Source organism: Balaenoptera ricei, chromosome 5 (genome assembly GCF_028023285.1).
Source record: "Balaenoptera ricei isolate mBalRic1 chromosome 5, mBalRic1.hap2, whole genome shotgun sequence".
NCBI classification, from domain to species: Eukaryota; Metazoa; Chordata; class Mammalia; order Artiodactyla; family Balaenopteridae; genus Balaenoptera; species Balaenoptera ricei.
The window spans coordinates 109,546,530-109,563,816 of NC_082643.1; the positions used below are offsets into that span (position 1 = coordinate 109,546,530).

The 17,287-nt window shown below is 42.0% G+C and overlaps 1 protein-coding gene across 4 annotated transcripts in view; it reads left to right on the top strand.

Annotated features, from left to right (window-relative positions):
• Positions 1–1,859: 1,859 nt before the first annotated feature.
• Positions 1,860–17,287, top strand: part of NPNT (nephronectin) — a 72,336-nt gene continuing 56,908 nt past the window's right edge. The window contains exons 1-2 of one of the 4 annotated variants that reach the window (XM_059923370.1): positions 1,860–2,148; positions 4,386–4,486. In XM_059923370.1, the coding sequence (XP_059779353.1) occupies positions 2,078–2,148; positions 4,386–4,486 (172 nt within the window). In that variant the 5' untranslated portion in view covers positions 1,860–2,077. The remainder of the gene's footprint in view (positions 2,149–4,385; positions 4,487–17,287) is intronic. The other 3 variants (XM_059923371.1, XM_059923373.1, XM_059923374.1) reach the window with 3 other exon arrangements.

Below are 17,287 nucleotides of genomic sequence, written 5' to 3' on the forward strand. Positions count from 1 at the left end.
GGCCAAAGAAAATATATGGAAAAAAAAAGAAGAGATAGGCAGAGGGTGTATTACACACTTACTCCAGACATTTGTCCTATTTTCACCTACCACTCATCCTCCTTTTGTTCCATCTCCAGTTTTTAGCCTGTAGGTTGGCCCCTTTCTCTCTAATCATCCATTGCTCAAGCCAGGAACCTAGAAACAAAGAAAATGGCTAAGAAGCAGCCACTGGAACCTGGAACCAGGCCTACATTACACTTACAAAAATTTGATTTTCTGCAGAAAAAATATTTTGACTCCTACGTTTTTAGAAAGATCTGAAATGGATGACACCAAGCTGTTTGCCTAAAATAATGTCCCAAGCCTGAAATGGAATGGATATTTCCTGAGATTAAAATAGAAACTTGTTTTGCTAACAGAAAACAACTTGGAAATCAAAGAGTCATTTAACTTGAAACCATTATTTTTCCTTTTCTTGCAGAAAATTCCTGTGTTTATACACACTAAGAGATTGAGATAATGAGGTCCCTCTGCCACAGAACTTTCCATTAAAAATTTAAAGTTGGAGAAATCTCAAAAAAACAATAAAGATGGGGCGGGGAGTTTGTAACGTAACAAACTCATTCAGTAAACATTTATGAGCACCTACTACATGCCAGGCACTAAACAAAGAAACTTGCCCTTGTAGAGTTTGCATTCTAGCAGAAAGAAGACATGCAAAACAAGAAATAAGCAAATTATATAGGAAACTAGAAGATGAGTGCTTTGGAGAAAAGACAAATTAGAACAGGCAGGGACAGGTTGCAATTTTAAATAGGGTGGTCAAGGTTCGTCTCCACAAAGAGGTGACATATGAGCAAAGACTGAAGTGAGAATGGGAGCCATGCCGATATCTGGGTCCAGGCAGAAGTAACAGTTAACGGCCCGAGGCAAGGGGCATGCCTGGAGTGTGGGAGAAAGGCACGGAGGCCATGGATTAGAGGAGAGGTATGGGAGACCAGATCACCGGCCTGGGCAGTTATTCCGGGTAGGGCTTGGGAAGAGAGGTGACTTGATTGGACTGATGTTTTAACGTGCATTTTAGGTTAATCACTGAGTGTTTTCATTTGAACACAGTCCTTTTATAATACATTTTACTCTGCAATAACAGAGCAATGATGGTTCAAAATGGTTTTCTAAATGATCTCCACAGTATCGGGCACCACAGGACTGCTAAGTAGTAACCGCCCTCCCTCTCCGGGGGACACGTGCCCCTAAAGGGGCAGCCGTCGCTCTCCTTCTAATGCGCTCATTGTTGAGCTGGCAGAGATGGAAACAGTCTGCACGTCTCTTCTTCAAAACTCGAAAAAGAAGCCAAGCATTTCTTTCGCTTGGTTACAAAATTTTTAAAAATCTGCCTCTGCCAACTCTGCGGGAGAAGCAAACTCCCTGAGTTTGCCTTTGCTAATTTGTCCAAGTCGTGCTGCGGTTTCACTACATGCAGACACTGCTCAGCTCCAGTCCCACAAACCTCTCTCATCTTGGACTTCGCCCTCCGGTGAAAGCTGCGGCTCGCCCCTTCGATCACCACCTGCTCGGAAGGAACCCGCGGAGCGCGCACCTCCGGCCCGGGCCCCTTTCCTCCCCGGCTCTGACTTTCCTGCCGAGCACCCCGCTCTCCCCAGCCCAGGCCAGGCTCGCAACTTTCCTCCCAGCCTGGCGCCCACCCCGCTTGGCTGGTCCCCAAGAGACGCTGCCCTCCCGCGGCGCCCCCGCCCGCGAGCTTCCCGCAGCCGGGCCGAGCACCCTCACCCCTCACCCGGGGCCCCGAGAGCGGCTAGTCGGGCGCACGCGCGCCCCCCGCCCCTCCCCGCAGGCGGCGCAGCTTCCCCTGCAGCACCTCCCCTCTCGCGGAGGGAGCCGGAGGGGGCCCGGGACGCCGCGCGCAGACCTGCTCCGGCTGCGCGCCGCGCCGCTCTCCTCCGAGAGTGGCAGCAGTAGCCGCGGCGGCCGCAGGGGTTCCCGGCTGCCGCAGCTCCCCGGGGGAGCCGAGCGCGCCTCTCCTGCGAGCCCAGCACCCCCAACCTGCTCGCCGCGCGCAGCTGAGCCGCCCACCATGGATTTCCTCCTGGCGCTGGTGCTCGGGTCCTCGCTCTATCTGCAGGCGGCCGCGGAGTTCGACGGGAGGTGAGTCGGCCCCCGGGGCGCCCTCTCCTGCTCCATGCAGCGCTAATTTCACACCGCCCTGGGGTTCCCCCTCTCTGCTCTCGGTCCAGAAGTTGGGCCACCGCGCAGCCTCGGCGGGAGGAGAGCCGTCGAGCCGCCCTCTCTACCAGTGGCTGCCCGAGGCCTGGAGGGCGCGCCCCCTGCGCGTCCGGGAACCCCGCCGCGGCTCCCCGGGAGAGGCTGCGCGGCGGCGCGAGCCGCCCACCCCCCGGCTCGGTAAAGAGGGCTGGGAGAGAAGGGAGGCTGGAGCCGGGCGTCTGGGTTCTGAGGGCGCGGGTTAGCCGCCCCGGAGGAGGTGACGCGCGGGACATCCCTTGGCTGGGAAACTCTCGCTCTTGATTTAGACAGCTCTGCGGTGGGGAACTTCCAGGTGGCCGGGACCAAATCCCGGCTAGGAGCTGTCAGGGCTGCTCACACAAAGGGTGGGGAAGAGGAAGCGACTGGGCTTCCGGGGGGGACCTGTTTGCCTCCCCTCTTGGTTTTCTTGGCGGGGGTGGGGGAACTCTGCGTGCGTGCGTGCGTGTGTCTGTGTGGTGTCTGTGTGTCTGTACGCATGCACAGCTCCCGAGACTCAGGGTGAGCCTGACTGCTGCGTGCTCTGACAGGTTCCAACAACCCAAGGCTCTGCTCCGCTCCGCTGTCACTCAGCCGCTCCTCCCGCCGCTGCGCGCGGAGCCCTCTTCCCTGCCGCCGGATCGTCTCCCGCGAGTGTGTGTGTGTGTGTGTGTGTGTGTGTGTGTGTGTGTGTGTGTGTGTCGGGAGGGCGTGCTCGGTTTCCCCACCTCGGTGCAATTGCAGACCAGACTCGCCCCGAGCGCCGCTCGCTGCTGCTTGCGCAGAAACTAGGCAGGAGCATCCAGGAGAGTTTTTAACTTGGGTCACACCGCCCTGCAGTCGCCCTCAGGCAACGATCGGCACCCACACTCCCGCCCCCGCGCAGCCGGAAAGACTGCCGCACCTGTTTTTCCTGCAATCTTGGAACGAATCAATTCCACGATTGATTGGTTTTCTTGTACCTGGAAGGAACGGAGGGAAGCCAGTGGAGCGCTGAAGAGAAGAAGCGCAGCCTCTTGTTTACCACCTGGTTGGAGGAAATGGAAAGTTCGTGGTTATTTGTCCTTTGGGCTTGGGGGCCTAAGGGAGAGATGAAAGGAAGGGGAACTGAAAAGATTAGGGAACTAAAAAAAACGTGGGTAGCGGCCAGAGGCTGTTTTATTTTTTTATTAAAGTAATAATTTGCCCACATTCGGGTCTGTTGTGCGTTTCTTGCACACATATTTGCAACAAGAAATACATCACATGATTATGCATAAGATTTCCATACAGCCTTAAAAAGATGTCTAAAACAGACAATTAAAAAATTGATCCTCTAGGGGGAAAATGTCATTGAGGTAGGCGTGAATCTAAACAACGAACCGATTTACCAAATAAGGTGCCAAAGTGGAATCCGGTAGTAAATCTTATCCTGAAATCGAGTGCTTGCTTTAGTCCTTATTTACATTAGAGAGGACGGTAACACGAATCGTTGATGCAGGAAAGTTTCAAACCACAAGGACACTTAAGATGTTAGCTACACTTTAAACTCTCCTTGGTTTTATTTAGTCTTCTTTCTCAAGTACATTTTTTTCTGGGAACTTTTTCTGAAGAAGAGTCATATCTGGAAAAGAGTTCTGTTTCATTTGATTTTGAGAAACCTCCTTTCCTTCTCCTTCCCACATGTACCTGTTATATAAGGCAGAAAAATTTTTTCTTTCTGCTTTGACATGTCTTATTTAATACTTTTCAGTTTAAGATGTTATCAGTCAAAACTGACTTTCCTCTCAGGAACAGGTGTGGGCCTTTGAGGAATCTTTTATTTCAAGCTTAAGAAACCATCCTGTGAGTGGCAGCCTTGAGAATTCTTGGTTTTAGCTGGCGCTCTTTCCTTGTAAGAAAGGATCTTCCCCTCCCTTACCCCCCCACCCCCCCACCCCCCCACTCTTGGGTGGTTGTATCTGCGTTTGTCTGATGTTTGAAATTAGATCATGGCAGAACTATTTCCCTGAAGGTGTGTGATTGTTTTATTTCTTCAGGCATGAAGAAGTCCATAGAAAATTGTTGGGTGTGATTAAAATTTTTTTCTAAAGTAATAACAAAGAGGAAATTATTTTTAATTTCGAAAAGTGTCTTTATTTAATTCGAATCTTTTTGTTTGGTAGGTGGCCCAGGCAAATAGTGTCATCCATTGGCCTGTGTCGTTATGGTGGGAGGATTGACTGCTGCTGGGCCTGGGCCCGCCGGTCCTGGGGACAGTGTCAGCGTGAGTATCACCCCTGGGACTTCAGCTTCCTTTGAGGGCGGGCCGTCCACCGTCCGTCATGGCTTCGCTCTGCACGTCGGAGAGCTCACTCCTGAGCAAGGCTTGGTGGTGTGGTTCTGACAGAGTCTGCAGTCCCTGACCTCTTATTCTGCCCCTTTCCAACCTGAGCCACCTGTAGGAAGGTGCCAGTTTTGTTATTCACAGAGAGCCACCTAGGATGCTCCTTTGAGCTTTTGTCCCCCATACTTCCAGCTCTTGTTTTCCCATCAGGCTTACTCTTTTCTTTGCTCTGGGCTCTGAGGTGTGGGTAAGATCATGAGTCTAGACTGTATTTACACTAAATAAACTCTGAACCTTATAGCACTTATAAATTCCTTAAACCATGGCTGTTGTATAAAGTGGCCTATTTGTAAATCTTTTTTTTGAAGTGAGATTGTATTGACTGGCTTCTAAATGGACCACCCAGTATAATCCAATAATACCTCTGGGAAAAAACCCATCACCTTTAAGTTCCATGAGTAATCAACATCCTGTAATAAGTGCCCAATCAGAACACTGATTTTTAATTTTACATGATCACAAATGGATATTTTAATGGTAGAAATCAGAGCCACATCCCAGTATTTTGAGAAATTCATTCCCAGCATTTTATCTGGATCTTAAAATTTTATCCCACTCCCCCTAACAAAAGGATCCACAAACTATCAAGTAAATTTCTGGGATATCTTTGGAGCACGAGGTTGGCATGTCTGGTTAGATAGTGGGAACTGAGTTGGGTGCCATATATCCCAGTGTTTACTGCTGATGAGAAAGGGGCTTAGAGAAAGAGGGAAGGATAGTTAAGTCTGGAGCTGGAAAGGTAGGAGCCTGCCTTAGAGAAGTGCTGGCAGGATGAGGAATCAGGTAAATTTCAGTTTGGAAAGCTAGGCACTCCCTCAGCTATTTCAGTCTTTGAGAACTGTGTGTGATGCCTGTCCTTTGTGAAGGAGGGAGAGTGACAGTCCCAGGTTGACCTCTCTGGTTAGGGACGGAAAGGTAAAGGGGACTAAAGTTTGTCTACCTGCTCCCTGCAAGCCACTGGGCCAGACTTTTTGCACAGTTGGGTCGTTGCTGCTTTTTATAAAGGCAGATGGTGGTAACTCCAGTTTTCAGTAAACAAAAGAACTAGGTAAAGGTTCTGTGCCCCCACTGGTTAGTCTATTCCCATTGTTTTTAATGGAAGATGGTCAAAAAAGAAGAATGGTACCTGGTGAAATAAAGTCTTATGCCACAGGGCCAGAGGTATTTGCCCAGCTGGAGGCCACAGGTGTGGAACTTGAAGAGCAATCCGGTGTTGATAAGCAAAGGGTGAAGAGAGGATTCTTCTCTTGACCCAATACACACACCTCTCCTGCATAAAAAATAAGTAGTTTCTTTGCAGGAAGGGAGACAGTTTCCTCCTCCTTCACTGCCTTCATTTTCAGGACACTCCCAGAGCAAATGTTGCAGTGCTTTGGGTGTGCACAGGCCGCCAGCCCCACCCAGCACAAGTCCGCCTGGCAGAGTGCCCTGAGCTCAGTGGAGAACACCTTCCACGAAGGCCGCGTGTCAGGGCAGTCGGCAGACGCACGCGGAGGAGTGTATTTGCACTCTGCCAGATGTGCTAAAAGAATTCCGCGGAGAAAACTCTATCTCTTAGAGGTTCATCAACTGCGGAATTCCCCAGAAGGAACCTCTAGGAGCTGTTTTATGTCTCTTTACCCTGGAATTAAATTTTCCCTAATATACACTGACTTGGCAGTTCTGAATTTGAATGAGTGTAAAGACCTTTGAAAGGTCCAGTGGCATTACAAAACTTAAACATCCAAGTGATTTCCTAGCATTCCACTTTCTGCACAGTAGCTTTCCCAGCAGATATGGGACACTATTCTGTTATTTTCTATACCTTCATTTTGTTTCTAAAAGACTGCACAGTGGTCAAATATAGTATTGGATAGTACTTATCTTTTCCTTCCTGTTATTGAATCTGAGGAAGCTACAACATGGCATGAGGTAAATTACTGAAATGGTAATAAATGCGTAAGGTGATCCTGCACAAATCACAGTTTACCTTAGATTTGGTGGAAGTTTGAGAGGCAGCATAATGGAGGGAACGTGGACTCTCGAGCTAGATTGCCTGGGTTTAAATTAGTTCCACCTCTTATTAGCTGTGTGACCTTGAGTAGGTCATTCAATCCCTCTGTGCTTTATTTTCCTCATCACTAAAATGCATCTAAAATAGTACAATACCTCCTAGGACCACAACACAGCTTAAGTAAGTTATGATTTGTAAAGCGCGTAAAACTACTCCTGGCACAGAGTAAACACTGTTATGTGTGTTTGATGAAATTAAAGAAATGTAAAGGACTACTGCTACTGACACAATGTTCTGGGATGGGACATACCCATGCTATCAGATTCTTTGTTCTTTAGGCATGATATATGCATTTTTGCATTTATACTGCTGAAATAAAAAAATGGTTCCAAGGTTCTGTGTTGCAATAAAACAAAATGCCTTTAAACTAAAAAGGGCCAGATGGATCTTTACCATTAATATTACAGATGGCAGAGTTGTAAAAATGAGTTCAAAGATGGATGCTTCCTTGTCTGTGTTTTATTTTTGCAGAACCTCAGATGGTCCAAATGTCTCTTGCCAGTTCAGAGATCCCCCTGTCTTTGTTTTGCTGTAAACAGGTAGAGGAATGTGGGAGAGGAGGTCACCTCAGAGTGGGAAGGAAGAACAGTGGCAAAACGAGGCTTGTAGGGGACAAATGGAAAACTCCTGATTAGTTTTTAAAGAAAGCTTTTGTGAAATTAAAACCTTTGTCACTATATTTATTCAAGGAAAATACCTTGCTATTCGTTAACAGTTACATCTGGTAATGGATTACCTATAAAAATTCCAAATAGCTTCTGGAAAATCTAATGTGAAAAATGTTTTTGCCTTCCTGACCCTTAGATAATCTCAGAGTTCTTTTTCCCATAAGGAGCATTCTCCCTTCCTTAGCAAAAGTGCCCTGGTTCTCGTTTTTCTGAATGATTTACTTTGGAATTTTCCTTCAAATCAGCACAGCAAAGCAAAAGGAAACTGTTCCCACCTGCATGTAGAAGCTCCCAATTTATCCCTTAGAAGATGTGTAAGTTGGGGGAGACCATACCCTCATCGTACTACTTGTCAGGTCTCACACCCTAGAGCACTGACCCTTGGGTGAGTGTTTACTTCCATTTGGTTGAGCATACGTGAGACATATTGACTCAATATTCGTGTGAGTCGAGTATATGTATTTACACAAAACATACTGCATTTCATTTTCACTTGCTGCCCCCCTTTCCATGGACTTGTTGGGAGAAGACAACGAACATGGCAGGGGGCTTGCGTTGCCCAGCCTCGCTCCTGCCTCACCAAGTCCAGCCACAAAGCCCTGCTCAGCCAGACTTCCCGCCCTTCCCTCTGGGACTGAGGAAGGAAGGACCAGAGCTGCTACCCAAACAGGCACAGGAGCTGTCCTTCTGCTTCCCGCCTGTGCCACCCAATATTCCCGCCTCTGCCACCCAATATTCCCGCCCCGCTGGCGAAAGCATGACCTATTCCAGACATAGGCAGGTTATGTTTTCATTGTTCTTTTAGAGATCATACCCGTACCTTCTTAATATCCTTTGATTCTTTGTTCTATGTTCTTGACTTAAAAACAGATCTCTACACGTTGAGAATTCAAAATTGGGTTTTCCAGTTAATCGTCTTGGGCTTTACCTTTATTGACTATTGATATGGCTCTTGATTGTAAAGGGAAAATTTCTTAATATGTTTGTAACGCACCGATGCTTCCATATTTACAGCACACAGCACCTTAATCACTTAGATTATCACAAAATACTTGTTTCTTGCTCTGTAGTTATTTTATTTAACTTCCTTAACTTTTCCATCTTGTTAATGGCACATTTCGTTTTAATTATTTTAACAATTTCTCTACTCCAAGTGGAGATCTCTGTAATAAAGGTTTCTCAGGGTTTGTATACCTGATTTTAAAAAGCCATGTATTCCGTGGAAACAGTTCTTAACTAAAAGCACTAAACAATTTGGGACAGCTGAGTGGAGCCCTGACTTTTGTACCTGATTAGCTATTTAACATTTCTCAGCTGCAGTTTTCTTATTTTACAAGTGGATCTCTAAGGTGCCCTGCAGCTCTAAACCCCATCTGAGAACTTCCTTAATATTGAAAAGGGTATATAGGGTCTAGATATTGCATTTCTGTATGGTTGTCTTTCTGTTTACTTGGACATTTGGCTCTATCTGTGGCTATAACAATAGTGTTTCTGTTGAAAGCACTTTGTTAAGGTATGAAGAAAAACTCAAAATACAACTAGTTCTAGGTTTCAACAAAGCTATTCAGTTCCTGAGTTCTTTGGCTGTCATTGAGCAATTTGTGGTTTTTGAAAGAATTTATATAAATTAAGATGGTTTTGGATCATTTTTCCTTAAGACCAGGCAAAATGCAGGTGTTTTGTTATGTTTCTTTGGAGATTTTTGTGAGAAGTGAAACCTACTCCTAGAGTTTGCTTTATTAGTTCTAAACCTTGTTTTCTCCTCCCTCCTCTCTGAAGTTAGTAAAGGCTACAACTGTACAATTGCCATGTAAAGTGAAAATTCTGGATTTTTATCAGCGCTAGATAAACTTACAGGTTAGTGCAACTTAAGGACTGAGAAACAGTAATTCATTCTGAAACTGTTTTGGAGTTGTCGTATAATTTCACTTGGATAATGTATGTTATGGCTGATGATCGTGGACCACTAGAAAAAATGATGAACAAATCATTGAATTATTTATTTCTGTATTTCAAATGAAATGGTTATTAGTTTAAGCAGAGAATTTTGATTTGGTAAGTGAAACATTTAAATTTCATATTTCATTCCTTATTCATATCTGGGTTCAGGAATCAGCCTCTTAAAAGGAACATGATTTTTAAGTTTTTGCTCCCTATGTTGGTCATTGATTTCCTGTCCCTAGTCACAAAAGTATATAGATTACACCCTTCTTTGATTTTTTGGATTTTGAGTACTTTCTTTAAAATAGTTAAGAGTAAACAAGAAATATTGGAAGTGACTTTGAAGGCCACACATAGGGTTCCCCTACTATTCCTAGTGAGTGCCTTTCCATTAGCAGTGAACAACTATGGCAACCTCCACTGGCCATGAATCAGAATTTTATAGATGAAGCAGTTTCTTACATCCATACAACCGTACGCGCTCCAGGAGTAATTGGGAATCTCAAGGCAGGTTGTGCTGCTCAGAGCCGTGGTGCAGATTGCCAGCAGGTCCCAGGCCAGCTTAATGGAGCTGAGCACGCTTCACTGTCTTAAAGTTTATCAGCTTCCTCCTCTAATTTAGGGGTGAGAATGCAAAATCTCATGTTTTATTTTTTGAGGTAGGAATAAATGCAGAGCAGTGGACAATCTTATAACTACTTTCAGCGCTAAACCTGAATCTCCAAATCCTTAGGAAGTCAGTTTTTTGATTAAGATTATCCAACCACCACTTTCCATGAAAAGGTTAAGAACAGCATGTACTTTGGGTGACTTCAAGTGGTCTTGGAATGCAGATTCCAAACTAGAATCAGTGTTGAAGAAGTTTGACCTTTTTCCGTAGGTAGTTTTGGAGTATGTGTCGTCTTGAGAGTTAAGGTTCACAGAAATTACCTTGTTCCTTCATTTTTTCCCCCCATTAGGACTGATCTTTATATCATACTGTTGAGAGCTACTAATTTCCTAAGATCCCCTCATAAATTAATCTGGGCAGGTCTTAACCTTTACAGACTAGAAATTTTAGCACTTCTCAGGCTGGGAGGTCAGGTCAAGTAAAGGGAAGCCCTTCAGTGGCTGCAAGTTCAGCTTCTCCATCTGCCCTCCAATACCTGCCACAAGGAGATGCTGCCTGAAAGCGCACGTGCGCGTACACCTGGTCCTGAGGAGCTGCTTCCAGCCCAGAAACAGCACTTTGCTACTGGGAAACTTTTTGATAAGCTTTGGAAAATGTAGGTGTGCTTCCCACACCCCCTTCTGTAGCAATTGTAATGGTGGTTTTCATGTTATATGCATTTTCAGTCAGTTGAATCAACTGCATGCTTTTAAAGCGAATCCAGAGATGCTGAGTGATTCCCTGCAGTTTCCTTCAGTGAGTAATGGAAGATATTCATCACAGGGGCTGCGCCTTCATCACGGGGGAGATGAAAGGGAACGAGAGACGGGTTATAATGGTCTAATCCTCATCACTCCTCCCCTCCCCCACCACCATAACAGACACTTTTGCCCCTTTCCCACCGATTTTGTGCAGGCTTAACAATTTTCCCATCAGTCTTTTAAAACTATATATTTTATAAGAGAAAATGCGTTCATCGCCTCAAATACCCCTCCTTAGAGCAATAAATGTTACCAGGTCTTTGTATACCTTTCAGAAATACTTTACGTACTTATGGGTAAATTCTTATGTATTGTATATATATATATATATATATATATATATATATATATATAGCATGCTATATACAGCATTTTACCTTCTCTTTCCTAAAAATGCATCTTGAAAGACTTTCTTTATCATCAGCACATGAAGAGCCTGCTTACTTTTTTATGGCTGTGTAGCATTCCACTGTATGGCTATACCATAATTTGTTAACCAGTTTCTTATTGGTGGACATTTATGTTGATTCTAATCTTTTGCTAACACAATTCTAAAATAAGCAACCTTAAACATACATTGAAACAAATATTGTTCTGCAAGATAACTTTTATATGTGGTCAAATGACATATACAGTTGTAATTTTGACCAGGTGGCCAGTGGTTTCTTCCTTGGTAGTAAGCAGGTAAATGAAAGACTGGATTGCAATACTGACTTAAGGTTCTGGCAATTCCACATCCAGAATCTGATCTGTTGCTTGACTCTAGGATGCTCTAATCCCTACTCTTTCCCAAAAAACCCCTCTGACAAGTCAGTGAAGGTCCCTCTGCCCCCATTTTTCATCTGTTTAATCTTGGACTAGAGGCAACTGGTTGGGAGGATGGGGTGAGGTTGTCCATCAGCCAGGATCCCCACCTGGCGTCCTGCCTGTCAGTTGTCTACTCTTTATGGATATGAGGTCCTTTTTACTTATAAGAAAGACTCATACATTCTTTTAGGAATTGCTTAATTCGTTGACCTTTTATTATGTTTATAGTTCAGCCGTAATTTTTACAGCTATGTATATAGTGTTTGCTTTTTTACTAGACCCATTACCTGTTAGGGAGAAGTATGTAGAATTTTGATACCTGAATAAAGTTTTTTGGGACACCTGCTATGACATGAGTATTTTCAGGAAATACTAAACTATTGTACCAAAATACTTTTAAAAAGTGACTTTGAAACTCTAGGGGTGGGAGTTCCCTGGCAATCCAGTGGTTAGGACCCTGTACTTTTACTGCCGAGGACCCAGGTTCAATCCCTGGTCAGGGAACTAAGATCCCACAAGCCACGCAGCGCCGCCAAAGGGGTAAAAAAAAAAAAACAAAACTGTAGGGGCATATCATTTCCATTAGTTACTCTAATCCTTATTCCAATTATATCTTAAGTCATCTTATTTTTAAAAATTAAGAAATGCGTGCATAAGTTAAAAATTAAAAGAACCAGATTGGGAGAGAGAGAAGGCAGTGAAGGTAAGTCTTTCTAACTTCTCTGTTTTCCTGACACCTAGTTCCAACCTCCAGCAGGCCACCACTGTTCCCTGTTGATCTTTGCAGAGATTTCTAGGCATTTCAAAAATTTTCCTTGTTCATAAAATGATGGCACAATGTAAAACTAGTCTGTACCTTCTTTTTTCATGTAATGTTACATTTTGGAGGCTAGTCCTTATCAATTCATGTAAACCTGACTCATTCTTTTAAATATGGGTGTATCATATCTTTTAAATATGGATGTACCATAATTAATTTTAAATTAATTAATTTAAAAATCCCCTATTTATGTACATTTAGGTGGTTTTCAATATTTTGTTTTTACAAAATATGCTGTAGTGAATATCTTTACACATTCATCATCACTGTTATATACATACAGATATGGGACAGATAGTCATCCTATTTTATGTAAGTACAATTGTTGAAGAGCTCTCATTTTATTTTTATAGATTTTCTTATATAAAATATGTAACTTAAAGGCGATTAAATCATGGATAATATTACAGAGTGGAAACCTTCCATTCAGTCATTTTCTATTTTTGATTCCTTAGAAGATACCTTAAAAAACGAATAGAATGGATTTATTTCTATGTTTTTATGCCCTACCTTGTTTGGGAAAGGATGTGAAGTGGCTTCCAGGAATGAATGCAGTAAAATAGGAAGATAGAATTAACAATGGCTAGAGGAAGGAAAAAGGATAGAGTAAAAGGTAAGATGTTGGGAGGTGAGTTAATAAGTGCAGATATGTAAGCCATAGGATTTAAATTATGTTTCATAATTTGGCTCTTAGCTTCTGCTAGCCAAAGGAAAAAGGGAAGTTTCATTGCTTATATAATTCATGTTGTTTGTTAGGGAAAAATCAAGCCAGTTATTTGGGGAAATTATGGCTTTTCCCACATATAGTACTGAAAAAAGACTTTCATGTGGTCTTCAGAGAGTGGGGTTGAATGATGGAGTGGAAGGGGCTACAGCAACGTTTTTATCATGAAGCAAGTGGTGGTTTTGTAAAGCTGTTCCATAGAAGAGCCTCCAACCTAAGAAGAGGCCCTTACTCTAGAACTGCGGTTCATAGAAAACTATTTTACAAGCAGCTTAAGAAACGTTATACATGCTTAGCTTTCTGATGACTCAGCTTGATTCAGCCCAGAATATCTAGCAGTGATGGGTGAACTGTATAGTATAGGGCTTTGGGTGGACAATTCCAGGCTAGACAAAAGACAGTTTCAAGTTAAGATCTCTAACAATGTCAAGTTTGCTGTAATATTAATTCAAAGCTAGTCCATATATTTTTTCTTTTCTTTTTTTTTTTTTCAGCCCATGTATTTTAAAAATTAGTCAGCAGTTGATGGAGTTGGTACCCAGAGGCATTGGGAATGGAATACAGATAGGTGTCTCCTAGGATCCAGTATTAGGAGACTCTGCAAAGAAATCAGTGGGAGAATTTTTTGTATCAATTTTGTATGAGTTAATTATTTTTGTATTCATTGAATATCAGTATAGAAAGTCATTACCATTTTGTATGTACTTACTCATTTTCATGCAAATTATAACTTGGGGTAAGAGGTGAGGCACAAACATTGCTTCCAGGAATCATTTATCCTGCTTATGCTGTTACATGGAATAAGGGCCAGTGAGCCCAGGAACAACAAAATCTTTGAGCAGTGCTCATTTCCCCAAAGCTCCTGATTGTTATAGGTGTGCAAAGGAGCCCAAATGACCCTTAGTTTTTATTCTAGTTCATCTGGATCTCATGGAGGGCTGCTTTAAATAAGCCACTGAGGCCTGAATAGACTCAAAGCAGAGTCTCATGTCACTGTCCAGACACAAACTTAACTTGTTTTCACTGGGATATGAGGAAAGGTTAATCCTCATGCACTCCTGAAGCTCCATTGGCAATGGAACCTGAAACTCTGGGGTACATATGCCCTAGGAGAATCTCTCTCTCTCAAAAAAAAAAAAAAAAAAAGAGAAAGAAAAAGGCTCAACGTGATGTGTCTGGAGAGGGCCCCAATCCAGTAAGTGCCCCATCTCCTTGGGAGAAAGGGACTTTGAATGCCTTTCCCCAGAGATCAGCACCAACCAAGAATCTAACCTGTCCAAGAATTGTCACCCTATATCAACCTGGAGGGGAGCCAAGGAGTTTACATTGCCAGGGCCAAGATCTTACATTTCTTTGTGGGAATAAATAAATGATCAGTTCTCAAATATAATAGACTGTAGCCAAGATAATTTCGCTTGAAAAAATTTCAAAGTGATATCAATCGCTGACCATAGAAAAATACTGTAGCATAGGCCTGATGTGATTGACAGTGCATCCCTGGGAATCTACCAGAGAAAATTGGTTTCAAAATGTATATCTAGTTACTTAAAAATCATCAGTGTGTTACAAGGTATAGAGTTCAATTAAGTAATATCAAATATAAAGAAATTTATATTTGTGCATTTTAAATTATTTTTAGTGCATTTTAATGCACTAAAGCTTCATTTTAAATTTTCCAATTTCATCATGTAATTACTACTAGTGCCTAGTTGAGATAATTATGGTCATAATATAAATACTAATAAAATTCCTAATAAAGCCAGCATAAAAGAGTACATTACAGCCTAGATGTGATAAAGTATTATTATGTATGGTAAAATAGTGTAGATATCCATGTGTTATTACATATTCTTTCATAGATAGTCTCAAGAATTTTCGTTTTAACTTAACCTGATGAAACACTGTTAAGTCAACTTGTTATTCTTAGGTCTGATAGAAGGAAAAAGAGATATGAATAATCAAATTGGTTTCATAGCTTTATAATATAGTAGTTGATTTTGTAGAAGAAACAGTTTTCCTCCTAATTATATTTAATTAGAAGCCCTCATTTTCTGCCATATATTAACCAAAGGCTGGAGACAGCCTTGGTAGGTTTTAGATGCTGGGGAAAGCCAACTTGAGACTAAGGATTTGCTGTAGGTGATTTGCATGAGGATAGTCTAGAATCAAATAAATTTTAAAACTGAACACTTCATTTGGTTAGTATCTCTTTAATGGTCCTGTAGATTAATGATATAAATTCTCCAAAACTGACATTGTTTTCCTATTATAACATCATCAGATCACAAGGTTAAGGTTGTCTTTTGTAAATATTACTGACTTATTCTGAACTTTTAGAACTATGTCATCACAGTTTAAATTTGTGCTAATGTACACAAAAGAAACTATTAGACATTTCTGGATTTATGCTTACCTTGCCAAAAACAGTGTTGTTTTTCAAAAATCTCTAGCCTTGTATTTATAGATCAGAGTTTTCAAACTCAGTTTCTGTGAAAAATCCCTTAATGGTCAAAGGTGTGTGTTTAGCACACAGACTAACTCCTTGGATAGATTTTCCGAACATAAGCTTCCTGCCACCCAAAATATTTTGCTAAAGCCTTTGTTACCTTCTATTTTATTTTAATGTTAAGATTTTGTAGGTACTTAGTAACTATCTGCCGAATGCTTTCATGCCAACAAATAGCAAATAATAGAAAAACACAAATTGCAGCTCATGCTTAAGTGTGTTTTTTTTAATGTACATGGATGTTTAGAGTTGATTTTATATTATATAACTTACTGTGGCAATAGTTTCTACTGGGTAAATTGTCCCAAGCTCATCTGATTACATAAATATTTCGTGGTGTTTCATATAGATAATGGTTTCAAGTTCTTTTGTCCCTTGGATTGAGTTTTTAAATCAAAACTCAATTGAGTTTTTACTGATGAATTAAAAGGTTCATTGCATCTTGGTGTCTAGGTATGGCCAAAAATTAGGATATTCCCCTGTATAGTTTATTTCCTAATTAAGGCAGAATTGTGTTTTTTTGAAACAGGTAAATTGGGGGAGAAAATATAAAATTATGAAGAAATTATTTGTAGATTTGTTAAATGTTCTGTTCTCTAATCTTGTGTTGAGGTCTGATGAATGCTATAGCTTTAATGCCTATAAAGCAGTAGACTGAAAGTTGGGGTCATCCAAATTCTTACTCAAAATGCTATTCGTGGGCATGGGATCTGTTGTCCTGGATGTTGGTGTTATAAACATGCAGAGTTGCAGAGCTGTCTATGAGTAGAGTTTGCCAGGCTAATATTAACTTTTTTGACAATGAGAAATACGTGAAATTTAGGGTTGGGGTATGGAGAACATCTTAGAATTACTTTTTTTCTAGCTAGAGATTAGGGTTAGAAGGTAGAAGTACAGTGTCAGGGAGGACCATTCCCTTTCATCTGTGTACCTGGCATTTATAACCTGGAAAGAGGTGCCTGTATCATGCTTAAGAGACTGTCTGACGATATGCCAGAAGATAGGGATACCTTTGGCTAATAAGGAGGCTCAGTTCCTTTGGGTTTCTTATCCCTCATTTTCCCTAACTCTGTCCAAAGCCCAGGATGGACTCCAAATTTGTAACCTGTGTTTAGCAGGCAAGAAAAGTCATCCCCGAATAGTTCCGTTTCTCTGGTTTATATTAGTCACAATTTTATACAATCATTAGGGTGCTTATGATCTTTAACCATGCCTGATAATCACTGAGACCCCTCAGTAGAGTGTAGTGTCACTGAGAGCCCTCAGGTGAACTGAAGCAGTGGTCTGGGACAAGTTGCAGGAGAGAGTTCTACAGTTGTGAGTTCTCACCAGGTGGCTTTGCTGGCAAGATTGCATGTGTTAACCACTGTGGCTTTTTACAGTGGCTGTCGGGAAGCAGGTTATCAGGAAAAAATGGGACAGATTTTTCTATATTATGTGCTACTAATGAATCCTATTTTAGTGCTTTTTAGTGGGGTTTACCACAAAACAATACATGTAGGGCATTTATTTTTGGCAGCTTTCACAAAAACCGTGGTGATGGTTGCCTGTGAAAATTTCCTTGTGTCAATAGAGAATAGATTCCAGAAACTTCCTGGAAATAATCTTCTCCATGTTTAAAATTGCTTTGATTTAAAATGCAGTTTTGTATAGTTTTAAAATGCAAATTTTAGAATATGGGGCATTGGCTAAAATTTCATGCTAAAAAGTCTTACTTAATGGCTATACATACTGACAACATAAAACTTGCTA